Here is a 14,701-nt window from a genome sequence, read left to right on the forward strand (position 1 = left end):
CATAATAACTTCTTCTGCTTGCCAGACCAGAACAGAACGGAATAAGGTTAGAAGAAATGTTTTTGATGTTTATTGCATTGTTAACAGCAAAAAAAAAAAAAAAACCTTCAATGTGGTTTGATTACAGTACTGCTGTCTTCCTGACTTAGAAATATACTTTTTTTTTTTTGCCACTGTTTCACTTGATTTTGTACAACATGGTGCTGGGAACGAGCACCTCATTGTTTTTCCAAGTGTACTGCTTGCTGTCAAAAAGTCAGATTGATTTTGAAGTTGTGCTGCGGTCCGTCTCAAGCTAGAGCAACTTCAAAAGAGTGAAAATGTGTGTAATGAGGTTGAACTCTTAATGTGCACGGTGTTAACTCTCAGACTGTATGTACGGCAACTGTGGCAACAGATTAAAAACGATGCTTACACAGGGCAGCATTGCGTTTGGACATGTGGACATGGTCAAGACGGCCTGCTGAAGCATCAGAATGAGGAGGAAAGGTAATTTAAGCAGGCTGGGTTGAGAGTTTCAGAACGTGCTGATCTCCTGGGATTATACTGCACAACCATTTCTAGGGTTTACAGAGAATGGGCTGAAAAAGCCTAATCACAACCAAGGCATGAGGAACACCACGTTGAACCTGGAAGCAGATGGGCTACAGCAGCAGAAGGTCATTGTACTCAAATGGCCTCCACAGTCACCAGACCTCAGTCCAACAGTTCCCCTATGGAATCTGATGGAACGGGGACTTTACATCATGGATGCTAAATAGATTAAAACGGTTGTGTCGGCAAAAGAAGTTCCAACTGGCTACTAGCATGGTGTACCTAATGAAGAGGCCAATGAATGTAATTTAGTAATGCAATTCTCCATAGCAGTGCAACCCCCAAACTACAGATGAAGGAACCACATGCGACGCTCTGTTAAACAAACAGTAATTTGTTGTGGCCTTGGTATTCAATCGACAGCTTCCTTCTCAGACTTTCAGCGAACTGAACTAAATGACTAAAGCAGTGCTGCATAGAAAGAGTTTACCCCAGCAGTTCATCAGTGCTGTATTTTAACTTTTTTTCCACTGTCAGACAGTAACTTGGTGCATCAACTATGTAAAGGTCTGTTGCTCCGGGCCCCAAGGCTTATCGACCGTCTTGTCTGTTATGATTGGCTGGGTGCTTTGTTGCTTCTTACGCTTCGCTTGAGGAGAATAAGTAAAGAGAATTTCAATCAAAGTGGAATATATCCCCTTGTTGACACTGGACTCTAGAATCGGTAGGCAGTCAACACTTTGAGCTTAAGCTGGTGTGCTTCAGGGCAACCAATCCCTCATTTCTCACTAGAGTAAAAACACCTGGGTCCCTCCTACTTACACCCAGGGCAAGCATCTCTATTTGTAGTGGTTCAGTTCTTTGTCTTCATACATTGTTGCAGCAGCAGAAACAGATACACAGAACCTTCCCTGACAGATCCTTTTTTCTATAAGAGACATGAGCATGAAGGTCACTGCGGCTTTAGATACTTTATACAGTGCAGTGTATGAATCATTCACAATTTATCTGCACTACATACAGCGTCTGGTTGGAAAGTATCACGTATATGGCATATTTAACCCTTACAGCTTCCTTCTAATGATTTTCAGTGCTGCAAATTCACAACAGTTTGCTTGTTTACATGGAGCTTTCATTTGATGTTTGCTCATTTTTAATCACCCGTCGCCCCATGCCCTATGCACATCTACATGACGGTGCAAAGATCTTGAGCCAAACCTCGTTTCTTCATATTTTGCTAGGAAAATTGCACAGTTGTAACAAATCTCAAATTCAACCTAAAGATTACTGACATCCAATACTGATATTTGCACACAGAGATTTCTCTAAATTCTCAGACTCTTGATGATATTACATGCATGTATTGTAAATGATGAGATATTCAAAGTCTTGGATTTTACACTGTGAAACATTATTGTGAAACTGTTCCAGAATTTGCAGATTGGCGAACCTCAGTCATGTTACTGACCTGTTGCCAGTTAACCTGATTAGCTGAAGAACATTACTCCATCTGTTTCTCTTACTACCATCTACTTATTCAGCCTTTTGATCCTCTGTCGCAAGTTTTTGAATTCAAGGTGAGTTAATATTTTTAATGCAGCAGTAATCTGATATCCTTTTTATGTGCTACAATGAAAAAATATGGGTTTATAAGATTTGCAAATCCCTGCATTCTGATTTTATTTCAATTTTACAGAGCATCCCAACATGTTCAGAATTCACTGTGTACCGTGCACTATTCTGTGCTCACCATTTGTTTATTTTTTCCCTATCAAAGTTTAATTTAGATTGCTTTTTCTTAACCATATCCACGGTGTAATAGCAGAGGGCGTCCTGAGGCAAATCTGTGATATTGGGCTATGCAAATAAAATCGACTTGACTTGATTTGAGAGCTGCTTTATGCAAGCCACTGCTAAGACTCTGCAATCACCCTAAACTGTTTTGTCAATAGAAACACCTTCCCGGAAGCCACAGTATAATATAATACAGATGCACCTTAAAGTCTAATCCTAATAATCCCAGTCATAATATCTGATCCCTGCCAAAGAAGGAAGAACTCTGTGTGAGAAAACATTACTTGATTATGCTGTGACCTGTTCGGGTTGATGATGCGTGATAATAAAACCTTTTTGATATTGGGATCACTGGAAACAAGCAAGACTAAAAATCACACTATGAAATGGCCAAAGCTCTAACAGTTCATCCTGATAATATTGACATTTCATTTCCGTCCTTTTAAAATTCTTTGAAATATTCCAGTTAAAACCCCAAATCTAAGCCTATAATTCAGGAACTCTCTGGCCAAATTGCATGGGAATTCATCCAACAGCTACTGAAATATGTGAATGTGAACCAAAGAGGTGGATAAGATTGCAAAAGATGGTTAAAACATGCCACTGCAACCTACTGTTACATACATGCTACTGTAAATCATCACAACTGATACAGTCAGCCTGACTTACCAGACTTACCATTGTCGAATGCCAGGAATGTTGCCTCGTACACATTGTTCTTGACATATATGGACTCCCGGTCAAGCAGGGCCATGGTGGTGATCTGACCATTGGTCCTGTTAATCTTCAGCCAGTTCGCTGGATCTGATAACTTAGAGTACCTGCATGCACAGAGATGGAAAAATAAAGACATGTCATTAAATCCAAAGATAAATACGCACATACAAGAGCCACATAATGACTTTTATACCAACTGTTACTTGAATGCCAGCGGCTCTGAATCTTTTATTTTGTTGATCCAAAGTACCCATTATCAGGTTGAATGTTCATTACCCGAGTAAGCAAAACCAGCCAAGGACCTTTAAAATATTACAGTGACATGGAGAGTGGAACATATGTTCACCGAGCTAATCATAGCTGCAGCTCATTAGCATGAAGACCGATGAAAACCCAAACCCATATGCGGAACAGCCAAGCAGCACTCTTAACAACTTCACAGCTCTTAGTACCCACACAAACGCCACGGCAGCTCTCATCGGAGTCACGGGTTGAAGCGTCCACAAAACTGAAAGTGACAGCTGCACAGCGCAGGAAGTGCCTCAGGTCTAATGAGAAATGGTTAACTCCGGACAAGAAGAACTCTCGCTAGTTGGTACTGTGAATATGTGTGTGTGTGCACGCACACGTGTGTGTATGCGCGTCAGCATAATGACAGGAATTTGGTGTGAGAGACACAGGAAGAAAAAAAGAGGCGGTGAGAGAGATCAGAGGCTTTTTTTTTTCTGAATAAGCTTAGTTGGTGAAAGGGGGCTTAATTAAAAGAAGTCTGTTGAGAGCTGACACTAGTTAGCCAGAGGCTCACAGGCATCCACAAAACTAACTCCACCTACAGCTAAAGATGCACACAGTTCTGGGCTGGCACACATATGAAACAGATAAATTAGATAAGCAGGAGGACAGGCAGGTGCACTCATTATCATTATGCTTTTTAACAGCTTTTTTATTTTTTCCTTGAGAAAAGCAAACAAGCAAATGAAAATAAACAGAATTTCTAGTCAAAGAAATTGTCATGCTGTGTTAGCCAAGGTGTGATGTTGCCCCGTAGGTTACATTATGGTATTTGCGCAGGATGCCTGGCACGCTCATCTCCTTCCTGTGCCAACAAGATGTCACCTCCAGCTGGCAGAGCGAAATATCTTACTATACTTCATTGGATTTTTTCCTTCTGACAAGAATCACGCCTTAAGCTTTAACCCTAATGTATTAACATAGCTTTACTTAATACCAATTAAACAAAAAGGCGGTTAAGATTGTTTCTTTTCCCCAATTTTATAAGGATCACATCACACTGCTGCTGCAGCAGAAAGAGTCATATTACCTCTGTTTGTTATGTGAAAGACATCTGCAGATGACAACTGATTTTTATACCATCCATATCTGTGACTGGCATTGACAGTAGTCTTTTTGCAGCTCTACATCTTCCAAATCCCAAACATGGCTATCAGGATTGCTGTCATGGAACAGCTTGCTCAGAAAATCTCTCACACGGCGCTTGCATTTAAGAGGCATGGAGGATCTAGTCTCAGACGTCATGCACGTTGTTGCAGAATGAAAATGTTAGGATCCTAACTTTCTAGACAGCATAAGATGAATTGATGAAATACACCTTTAAACCTGGAACCAAGCTTTAAACTAAGACATTTATAAGTGAAGATTTAAGGACATATTCTCAGCTGTGAGGGCTAATATCTAAAAATCAAAAATAAATACCAGAACACACTCCCATTAATTTAGCGTTTAGCTACCAGTTAAAGCACATCAAACAACATCATCTGGCAAGCAGACATGGCCTCACATCATCTTCATTTTTCTTTCCTCCCGTGAGGAGAGAAAAAAGCATAACATTCAGAAACATTTGAAAAAACACACAATCTGGCTCCTCTCCCAACCACTGCTCACACAGAGGCCTTTCAGTCATACTTGGCGGTTCCTCCTGTGTACTTTAGCGTGTGGCTGTGTGTCTGCTCTTGCGCATTTCTCTTTCTTTTTTGTGCATATTGTGCAGGGGGTTCAAGTGAGGTCACCCAAAAGGAATAAAACAGCAGCGGCGGCAGCAGCAGCATCAGCAGTGCAGACGGGGCTGTCGTGAGCTGAGTGTCTGCTGGCACGCGGCTTTGGAGAAGACAGAAGCTCTGAGCTCCCATCAATAACAGACACGCAGACTGACGGGGAAGAAAGCGACAGGGTCGGTCGGAGCGGGAAGGAGGGATGGATGAGAGAAAAAAAGGAGCAAAAGAGGAGTTACTTCTCTCAAAGGGCAGAACAGCTCAGCCCACTTGGTTTGCATGACATGTCTTTTTAGGAGAGGAAACCTGAGATGTGGCTATTGCTCACTTTTCTGTGCAGTATATATATATATAAAAAAAAATATATATATATATATATATATATATATGTGTGTGTGTGTGTGTGTACTTCTCCCACAACCTCCCTCGCTATCAATTCAGTAACATTTCCACTGGGTTTCTCGGTGGAAGTGGCCGTCTTACTGACATTAAGAAAAATCAATCTCTCTCGTTGGAGCTGGCGATGGAGTGGAACAGTGCTGCCGGACCTTAGTGAGCATGTGGGAGTTTCTGTCACATAGGGTCAATGCCTGGATGGCATGATGCCCGCAGTGTGTCATCCCAGTTAGGAAGGATGGAGGGAGGGATCAATGAGGAGGAAGATAGGGATCTAAGCAGGGCAGACAAACAGTGTCCAACTCATTATAGGATGACCTCTTCACACCAGTCGCCTGGCAACAGGGAGGTAACTGGGATGTGGGTGGGGGGGTCAGTTGAGAATGTCACCGAAGAGGCATAAACTGTGAAGAAAGCGATCGGCTCTGATTAAACAGTGGTGACAGAGAAGACACCTACACAGTGTAGGCAAAATATTGGAGATTTACATGAATATCAAGTACTCCCTCAGTCTATTGTACAAGACTTGGACACAACTCCATATATTCTGAATCTGCTTATATCCCTGGCTTTGAATATACTATATAGAAAAGTTTTCTTTTCGGTTTGTTTTTGCAACTTCATAGTGGTTAGGTCGGAAAATGCATTTTATTGGGTTTTAGATGCACAAGCACAGATTTATAAACTTACAAGACACTTTCCATCCGTCTACAGCCAAATAAGACGCACAAGCTAAAATAGCTCAGTTGAAAGAGCGTCAGCATAAAAGTACCTGTTTTTGATCCTGGATTTTAGCAGCATGTGGACTTTTTTTGGGGCACCTGTGGAATCCTGAGGTGCTTCCTGATGCATCCATTGCAGTGTATTTGTGCATGTGTGTGTGTGTTAGTGCTCAGATGTAGGTAAAAGCATTGTGTGTCCAACTGGGTGAATGAGACAGTAAAAAACTCTGAGTTCCCAACGTGAGTAGGAAGGGTATACAAAAGCACCAGTCCATTTTGTCCCACTTTGTAGTTCTTACATCCTGCATGGAGTTTAATGAAATTCTTAAACAAATAATTTTTCGGTGTTTTTTCATACATAGGTTGATGTGGTAACGGGCTAAAAACCGGGGGAATAAATAGCAATAAAAACAAAAGAAATAAACAAGTACTAAATATTGGCATCAGTGCAGAATTTGACATAATTTAAGCATTTTAAGCTAAAGCGATGTTCTTTAAAGTGCGATACCTGACAGTCTGGTGAATAAAGTGGTCCGGGTCTTGAGCCGCAAACACGGTAAGAGTGGTCCCTGCTGGCACACCTTCTTCAAAGCGAATCATTTTTGGGTTGACGGGGAAGACAGGCGGCTCATTCACATCCTGCACAGAGATGGTTACACCTGCTGTGGACTGAAGCGAGGACTGGATGCCACTGGCCAAGTGGGCCTGGTTGGACACGACCACAGTTAGCATGAAGGCACGATTCATCTCAAAATCCACGGGCTACAGAAAAAAACAGAGACGGGAGAGAGACGGAAGGGAGAAAGCGATACAGAAAAGTTAATGATGAGCGATTGGGGGAAAATGAGCGTGGCTGATTGCAAAATTAGTTCTAATTTTTAACCAATTTAAGAAATGACATATAATTAAGCGAAAAACAATGCGCAACTATAGTCCTCAGTCTGGCACTTCACAGCATCTGGCACTTCACAGCAGGTGGAACGGTACAAGATGCGGAGCTGAATAATAAAGGGAACGACTGTATGGCTCCGTTTTGAAGAATTATCAAACATTCGGCACATCAATCAGGGCGGCGTGCAGAGAAAGGAGGCTTATTTTTTACCTTGACCACTGTCACCATGCCCTCATTTGTGATGGGATTGGTGCGGATGGTGAAGTGTCCAGATGGGTCTCCGCTGACAATGCGATAGACTGCATTCCAGTTAGGACTGTGGGGCTGATCCCGGTCCACCACTGTCAGGTTGGTCACCACCACGTTTACTTTGTTCTCTGGAACCTCCCCGGAAAACTATGCGGGACCAGGAAGGAAAGAAGCACGTGAACCACGAGGGAGGGGAGGATGGCAGAGGAAACATTATGCTAATACTCCTCAAGCAGTCAGCTAATGAATGTTAATAACTTGATTTAGTGAGATTTTAAGCACATTCTGGAGCCATCATCAATCTTTTAGCATTTTACATAATTGTTATTATGAAAACAAACTGCTTTTAGGGTCAAGCCAATAATGCTCATTACATTAAAACATGAACTGAAAGTGGAAGCAAAACAAATGGGGGGGAATTAGAAAGACAACATAGGGGAAAAGAAAAAGATAAACCAGGAGACATATTTGTTTAAATGTGGTTAATAGAGAATCATATCTTCCATTATGTTAATGCAGTCCCGTATTCCTCCCAACGCTTGCTCGTATGAAACTATTTAAACTAATGGATTTGTTCAATTAAGTGTTTACCCATTCAATTTAGATTCTGTGCATTCACCAAATCTAGGTCTTAATAAGCAATTAGATAAGTACTGTAATTAAAGCAGCAGTAGGAATAATCTTTGGCTAATGATCTTCATTATATTGCAATCTGAAACAACTCCCCTCTGAACTAACTCTGGAGGAAACTTGGTGACAGCTGCAGAGCTGAAAGAAGACTTTACAGTGCAATAGGATACAGTTCCCCGTCTACTGGGATTGATCTGGCTACTGAGCACACGAAGGTAGTCACACACGCACATGCAGCGAAAGCTCTTATGTCACATGATAATCAGTGTTTCCTCTTGTGAAGCGTTAGCTTGTTTATGGTGTGAGTCTGCCAGCTGCTGTTCATTTTAATGGCTTCATCATCGTGGGATTAAAGCAGCATCCAAACCAACAGATTCCTCTCTTCCACTCCCTCCCACCCTCCTTGCTTCCTCTTCTCCTGTTCCCCCTGCTGGGCTGATAAGCACAAAACAAATTAAATATGCACTCTGAGTCCCCGGTGTATGGGCTCCTCTATTTTCACCCTGGGCTTTAGCCTAAACGCCACCACAAACCTTCCAAGCTTGTTTGGCCACGCTGTCAGAGCGCCAAATGGAATATGCTCCCTTGGAGGCATGCACAATGCTCCTGACTATAGAGGATGGCCCATTCTAAATGGCCACTCTCCGAGATGCAATGTGGCCCTATTGATAAGCCACGAGAGACACAGACTCGAGAGTTTCCGTAGGATTTTTTTCTTTTTGAGTTACAAGGAAAAGAAGTTATGATACTTTTATTTCAGTTATAGAATAAAAGGCTTTTGTTGGTGTAACTAATTCTGGCTTCATAAGGATTCACACACAAACTTCATTTGCTCTTTCTTTTTAAACATGAATTATTCTTAGAGGCTGATCTTTTGAAGCCGTGACTATTTTGGCTTAAAAGCAAGATAGGCCACTTCGGCTACGAGTGACAGTTAGCGGGATGAAGGTGAATACTGAAACATCTACAGGTGTAAATTATGAATCACACAGTTTATCCAAACCGTTTGCATTCTGGCTGCATGAAAGATTTATAGTCAATAGCTGTGCACTACATCCTCTGATTTTAGGCTAATATGCTTACATTAATACGTTTAGCTCAGAATAAAAGTAAGTCTAATGGCTCAGCAACCTATTATTTCTAACAACAATAGCCAATCCTATCTTTTATTAAGCTCTTACCCAGTATGAGACATCCTTTATATCACGGCTAAACAGCGATGTAGTGTTTATCACAGGGATTGAACTACGTATTCGGTTCCTGTCCTTCTCTTTGTGCTCTCCCTTTGCTTGTCAGGAAAACAATGAAGAAAACGTAATGATGGACGGGCTAAATTTACAACCATTCTTGGACTCACACATCAGCTGTACAAGTTGTTAATAAGCATACTTTTTTTCTTTAATTCATATTTTCTTTTAAATGTTGTGTACTATGCAAACATTTAATGTGGTAGTACAGTATATAGTGAAAATGCAAAAACCTGACATTTTAAAGTTACAATGTGTAAAATTGTCAGTAGATTGCAGATTGCATAATCCTAGCTACGTGCTACAGAGAAAATGTGTTTTAGGCAGCCAAGAGAGATCATAAACATTAAAATAGTTAGACTATAACCTACAATGGCCGTGGCCACCCAGCGTGTGTCTGCTACTGCTTGGAAGGCTCTCATTCAACCATTTACCACAGCTATCAGTGCTCAGTGAGAAGCCTCCACGTCTGTTTCCTCTGGAAGAAGCTAGAAAACTTAAAAATAAAGCAGGTATGATCCTTCATATCTTAAGTTTGAAGGTGCAGGCACGAATTTTAACGTCCCTCCACGGTATGTGAGCATCTACAAGTTCTCTTGTTTGGCGTACTACTATGTGGCTGGTCTCTACTCACTTCCATAAACACTATTAGGTAGAAGAGAGATATCCTTGCCAGTGACTATATTCAAATATGTGGGGGAACGTGGTGACTTCCACAGATGACAAACCTGCTACTGCAGTATTTAGTTTTAAAGCTAGAGCAAAACAATACTAAAGAGCTCTTTGTGTCCCTGATGGTGCACTGAAAACAGTTCCAAATACTGATAAGACATGGTATAGTACACATATTACATGACTTAAGACAAAACCCTGGCAGCTATGATCTCGCAAGTACAAATTTATGCTAAAAAAGGTAAAATAAGGGAGCTTTTAGAAATAAACTACTCAGAAAGTGAAGATGTGATGCTACACGTGCTGCAGTCAGTACAGTAGGTAGGCTATGGACTCAGAGCCACTCTGCTTAACAGTTTGTGTGGCAAAACACCCATTTTAAATTGTCCTAAACATACTTAAAAAAAATGTTCTGTAAAATTCACACTTCTCCTAATTATTGTTGAGTCAGTGCTTGATTGTGACTTCACAAGAGTGTACACTTGATTAAATTGTTTGATTAGACCTACTGTGGCAATAGCATTGTCTTTTAGTTCATCACATATTGCCAAACATAGCAGTGACATTACACATTCAGGCACATGTGGTGAAATGAATAAAACATTTTGGTGTTTTTTTTGTTTTGTTTTTTTTTTCCAAATTAGATGCAGTATATCGGCTTGGTTTACACCCCCGCAAGCAATTTCACTTAATTAACGTGCTTATGTTTTCTCTATGCCTCCTGCAGAGAGCAATGAATTCTTCTCGGGTCTGTCATAGACAAATAATTACTGAAGCGCTCTAAGTCATGTTGGGAAGCAAAACAAGTAGTAGAGACTGACAATGCAGTGGAAATGGCATCTGTTGGAAAACAACTTCTCTGCTGTGGCTGTTAATGTGTTAATGTGCTGCGCTGATACATTACAGCACTAGAAACACACACCAAAATATGGTGAGCTCAAGCTTTACTGACAAGCTCAGACATATTGTTGCAGTTGTGCAGGAGTGTTGTAGGCAAACTGTGTGTGGATGTTGAGGTGAGAGTCAGGGTTGGGAAACTTTCTAAACGTCAGATCACATCCTCGCTTCAGCAAACTAAAACAAATTCTGGCTTTTTGTAGCCTTTAAATAGTCCAGTCCCTGCTGAGGAAAAACAACATATATCACAGTTTGTATGGGTTAAAAATGTATATACATGGGCTTGCAGTTTTGTGGTAAAGGAGCCAGAACCGCAGACGGGGAGGAGGGGGACGTAGACCCATTATGTGTAGAGCGGCAGCCTCGTTCATTGAGCTCTACCTCTGACAGCTGGGGAGCTCTTATCAGAGCATGCGGCTGGAACTGTACTGGCACGCACGCTGACGACGGCCCCGCTGAGGAGACTGGGATCACAGTGTGTGACACTGACACACTGTTTGCTCTGCCTTTGAGCTTTGCTGAAAACAGCATCTGTCTCTCTTTGGAATCATAGAAATCCAAATGTTTACATAAAGCGCAGCCATGGCCCTGTAGGTCTATCAGACTGTGGTCAGCGTTTGATCCTGTTCCAGTCGTTCAGTCATTCGAACTCTTAAAACTAAGCAAATGTACAACTAACAACACAAGCACTTGTTCTAGAAAAGTGGGCCCGCTGTAGCGTGTCTTCCTGTCAGGCCAGTGTGGCGGTGTAAGGGATTGGGGGTGGATGCCTGCAGATAAATTCCAACTACACGAGGCAATGTGAGCAGGAAAAGAAAACTGATCTCATTCAGCTCCTTTTCCTGCCTCTCTTTAATCTCCTGTCACTCTCCTGTATTCTGCACCAATTTCTCCTCATAGATCTGTCCTCATCTCAAAGTGTTGTACACGGTCGCATTCCCCTCCTTTTTTTATGCTTCGGTAGCGCTAACATTTTACGAGCGCTAACGCTGCACTGTGTGGTTGTTGACACTGACCAGACAGTGTGTTTTCAAAACAAAAACGTTTGAACGTACGTTTCCACTTACAGGCTTAACAAACAGCATGTCTATAGAACAGCTGGTTAGCATGGCAACTAAATATATAGCTATTAAAATGTCAGATGAGGGTCGAAAGGCAAAGGATGACACCTTTTGACCCAAAGGTTAGTGTAGAAACTACATGATATGCAGAGAGGGTAGATTAAATTGTTCATATGATGTTCGAGTGAAGTAAGTCAATAATATAGCAATGTTAAATCTCTCGCCACTGCATGTGATTTCATCTCAACAGCTTTGGATCGCGGTTTGAGGAAGGCATCCATCTCAGTCAAGTCGAGCAGCCGCCTTGGGTGGTTGTTACATTTACAAAAGTCTAACTTGTAATTTGAACAAAATAATTTCATGTTTCCGTGGTGAAGGTAACTAAATCATGTAGGATTTGTATGAACTTAATTTGTTCTTGTTGAGATGACATGATACAATCTAGTAAGAGTGGTTAGTTGCTGGACTCATGAAATTCACAAGATCACATGAGATTTCAAACTGCAGGAAAAATCACTGGAGTTATAAGAAGCAGACAACATACACCACACATATGTTATCGCTATTTATTGTGGTTTATCATAGCTTTCCTACCAATCCTGGATTGGTGGTGTGGTGGTTAGTGCTGTTGCCTCACAGCAAGAAGGTTCAAATCTGCAATCTGGCTAGTTTGCACTGGGTTCTCTCTGGGCATTCTGGTTTCCTCCCACAGTTAAAAATCATGCAGTTATTAGAATTAGGTTGATTGGTGATTCCAAATTGCCCATGAATGCAAATGGTTGTTTGTCTCTATGTGATAGACTGGTGAGCTGTCCAGGGCGTACCCTGCCTCTTAAATCTATCACTTCAGGGTTATGCCCCAGCCCCCCTGCAACTTGGATAAAGATAGGCGGATGGTAGTTGTTGTAAATCCATTTCATTTTTATGTTAACCAGACTCTAGACTTTGTTGAACATTATGTAATATGAAGATAACATGTAGTATTTAAGTGACCAAGTAGTATTGGGGTAAAAGCTATTGACTAGTTTTGGAATAAAATGACGAAATCGTGAACGATTAAAATATTCCAAGAGTTCAACTTACTTCATCTAAACATGTTTCAATCACGTTTAATCAACACAAAATGCACAGGTTTACTGAATATGAATAAATTGTGTTGATTTAACTAAGTTGTTTAAGTTTCTGCCAAAGCAAAACAGTTGTGTGCAACCGATGTTCATTAATGAATTAAGTAAATCCAACACGGTCTTTTTTTCAGTGTATTCTGCATGAAAACAATAGGACAGAAATAGAATGATATTAAGGCTCATACAACCCCATACAGCAGGCTAGTACAGCTTCAGTCTGCGAGCGCAGACAAGACTCACCGTCCTCACTGTCAGTTCAGGCGGGTTGTCGTTGATGTCTGTAATAGAGATGAGGGCGGTGGCTGTGTTGGAGAGTCCAAAATTCAGGTTGCCCTCCATGTCAGTGGCCTGGACAATAATGGTGTACTGAGAGACTTTCTGTAAAAACAAGCAGGAAAAGACAAACGATAGTCATCAAATCCTTGTACAAACAGAAAGTATTTCTCCATCTCACACTGACACTGGAATGAAAGCCCTCTCAGCTCTTGTACATGCCTGCCCAACTATTTTTTTAAAATTTTTTTATTTACAGTAGTTGGTCAGCTGTAAACATTTATTCATTTACTGCTGACCAACTACTGGAACAACTGAGTAGCTGGAGTCTGCTCAAAGACTTTACCTGCTCGATACCAGATAGCGAGTAGCACACATGCACAAACAAAACACACAAAGTTGCAGAAAGGGAGCAATGCGTTGTTAAAAGGCCCATCCATTACTGACTAAAAGTCTTGGCTTTCTGCTGAGAGAATGGAGTTGGATCATCACTCATTTTAATGGTGGTGCTGCCACTTTAAGATGCACCACGGTGCTTTGGATAATACCAGAAGGTGAATGGGCCTTATTTCGTGCGAGCGGGTGTCACCCTAGAGTGCACTGCGGTAAAGACTGCTACAGTACAGTGCAATGACCAGGAAAACAAAAAGAAAACACGAAGCTTTCTTTAGATACAAAAAAACCCCCGCAGAGAGAATACATCCACACTGCAGCGACACTGTCCATGGTGCTGAAAGTTCAGACTGTCCCTAGACTCAGCACTGGAAAGAGGTCTCTGTGTGAGTGTGATTCCACCCTGACAGCATATAAGCCTCTCTGCGTTGTGGCTTTGCAGTCTCTTTCCCTTTTTATGAATCCACTTGGCTCAGGCCTCCATTGTGGGAGGAATGAACGTCAAGGACAGGGCACTGTTCGTTTCACAGGGCCTGCTGTGTTGCTGAAGATCCAGAATGAGTTCTACCAGTGCTCTAATGTTCATTTGTTGCTATGCTACCTTTACAATATGTGCTGAGGAAACAAGTTCTAGCAATTTGATGGCCAGTGGCACTTATGACAGACTCTTTGAGGGAACAAGAACAAACCGAGCCAGAGGCCGTGTAGCTATAGATAATGCAGTTACAGATTTCTGCTTAGAAAGCAGTTTCTTTACTTTTTAATTTCTTTGACTCATGTCCTCCCCACCCCGGTTTATTGTGTGTTCTTTGTTCATGCACACTCCCTGCTTCTTTTGATCTCCTCCTATCTTTTTTTGCTATCTTAGATTGGTGTATTTTTTTCTGTCCCTGCATCTCTGCCAGAATCTCACACTATATCTCTACATTGCCTTCTCTCCCTCCCACTCTTTCTTTTTTCAATAGTGAAGGATGCAGTTGATTTTTAGATCAAAGCATTCAGACCCGTTAAAACAGCCAGCTGGAGTCATTTAGCATCCCTCCAAGTCATTATGAAGTGCACAGACATGTTAATCTGCACCAAACCAA

General features: G+C 41.5%; 1 protein-coding gene across 4 annotated transcripts in view; it reads right to left on the reverse strand.

Annotated features, from left to right (window-relative positions):
* Positions 1-14,701, reverse strand: part of cdh4 (cadherin 4, type 1, R-cadherin (retinal)) — a 226,758-nt gene that overhangs the window by 13,221 nt on the left and 198,836 nt on the right. For 3 of the 4 annotated variants that reach the window (XR_013909314.1, XM_080302057.1, XM_080302058.1), the window contains 4 exons: positions 13,188-13,325; positions 7,275-7,460; positions 6,681-6,934; positions 2,998-3,149 (listed from right to left, as the gene is read on the reverse strand). Coding sequence is in view for 3 of the 4 variants with exons in the window: in XM_080302057.1 (XP_080158183.1) it covers positions 2,998-3,149; positions 6,681-6,934; positions 7,275-7,460; positions 13,188-13,325 (730 nt within the window). In the remaining variant the exon portion in view is untranslated. The remainder of the gene's footprint in view (positions 1-2,997; positions 3,150-6,680; positions 6,935-7,274; positions 7,461-13,187; positions 13,326-14,701) is intronic. The other variant, XM_026168752.2, reaches the window with a different exon arrangement.

The sequence above is a fragment of the Astatotilapia calliptera genome, chromosome 5, assembly GCF_964374335.1.
Source record: "Astatotilapia calliptera chromosome 5, fAstCal68.1, whole genome shotgun sequence".
Taxonomy (NCBI): domain Eukaryota; kingdom Metazoa; phylum Chordata; class Actinopteri; order Cichliformes; family Cichlidae; genus Astatotilapia; species Astatotilapia calliptera.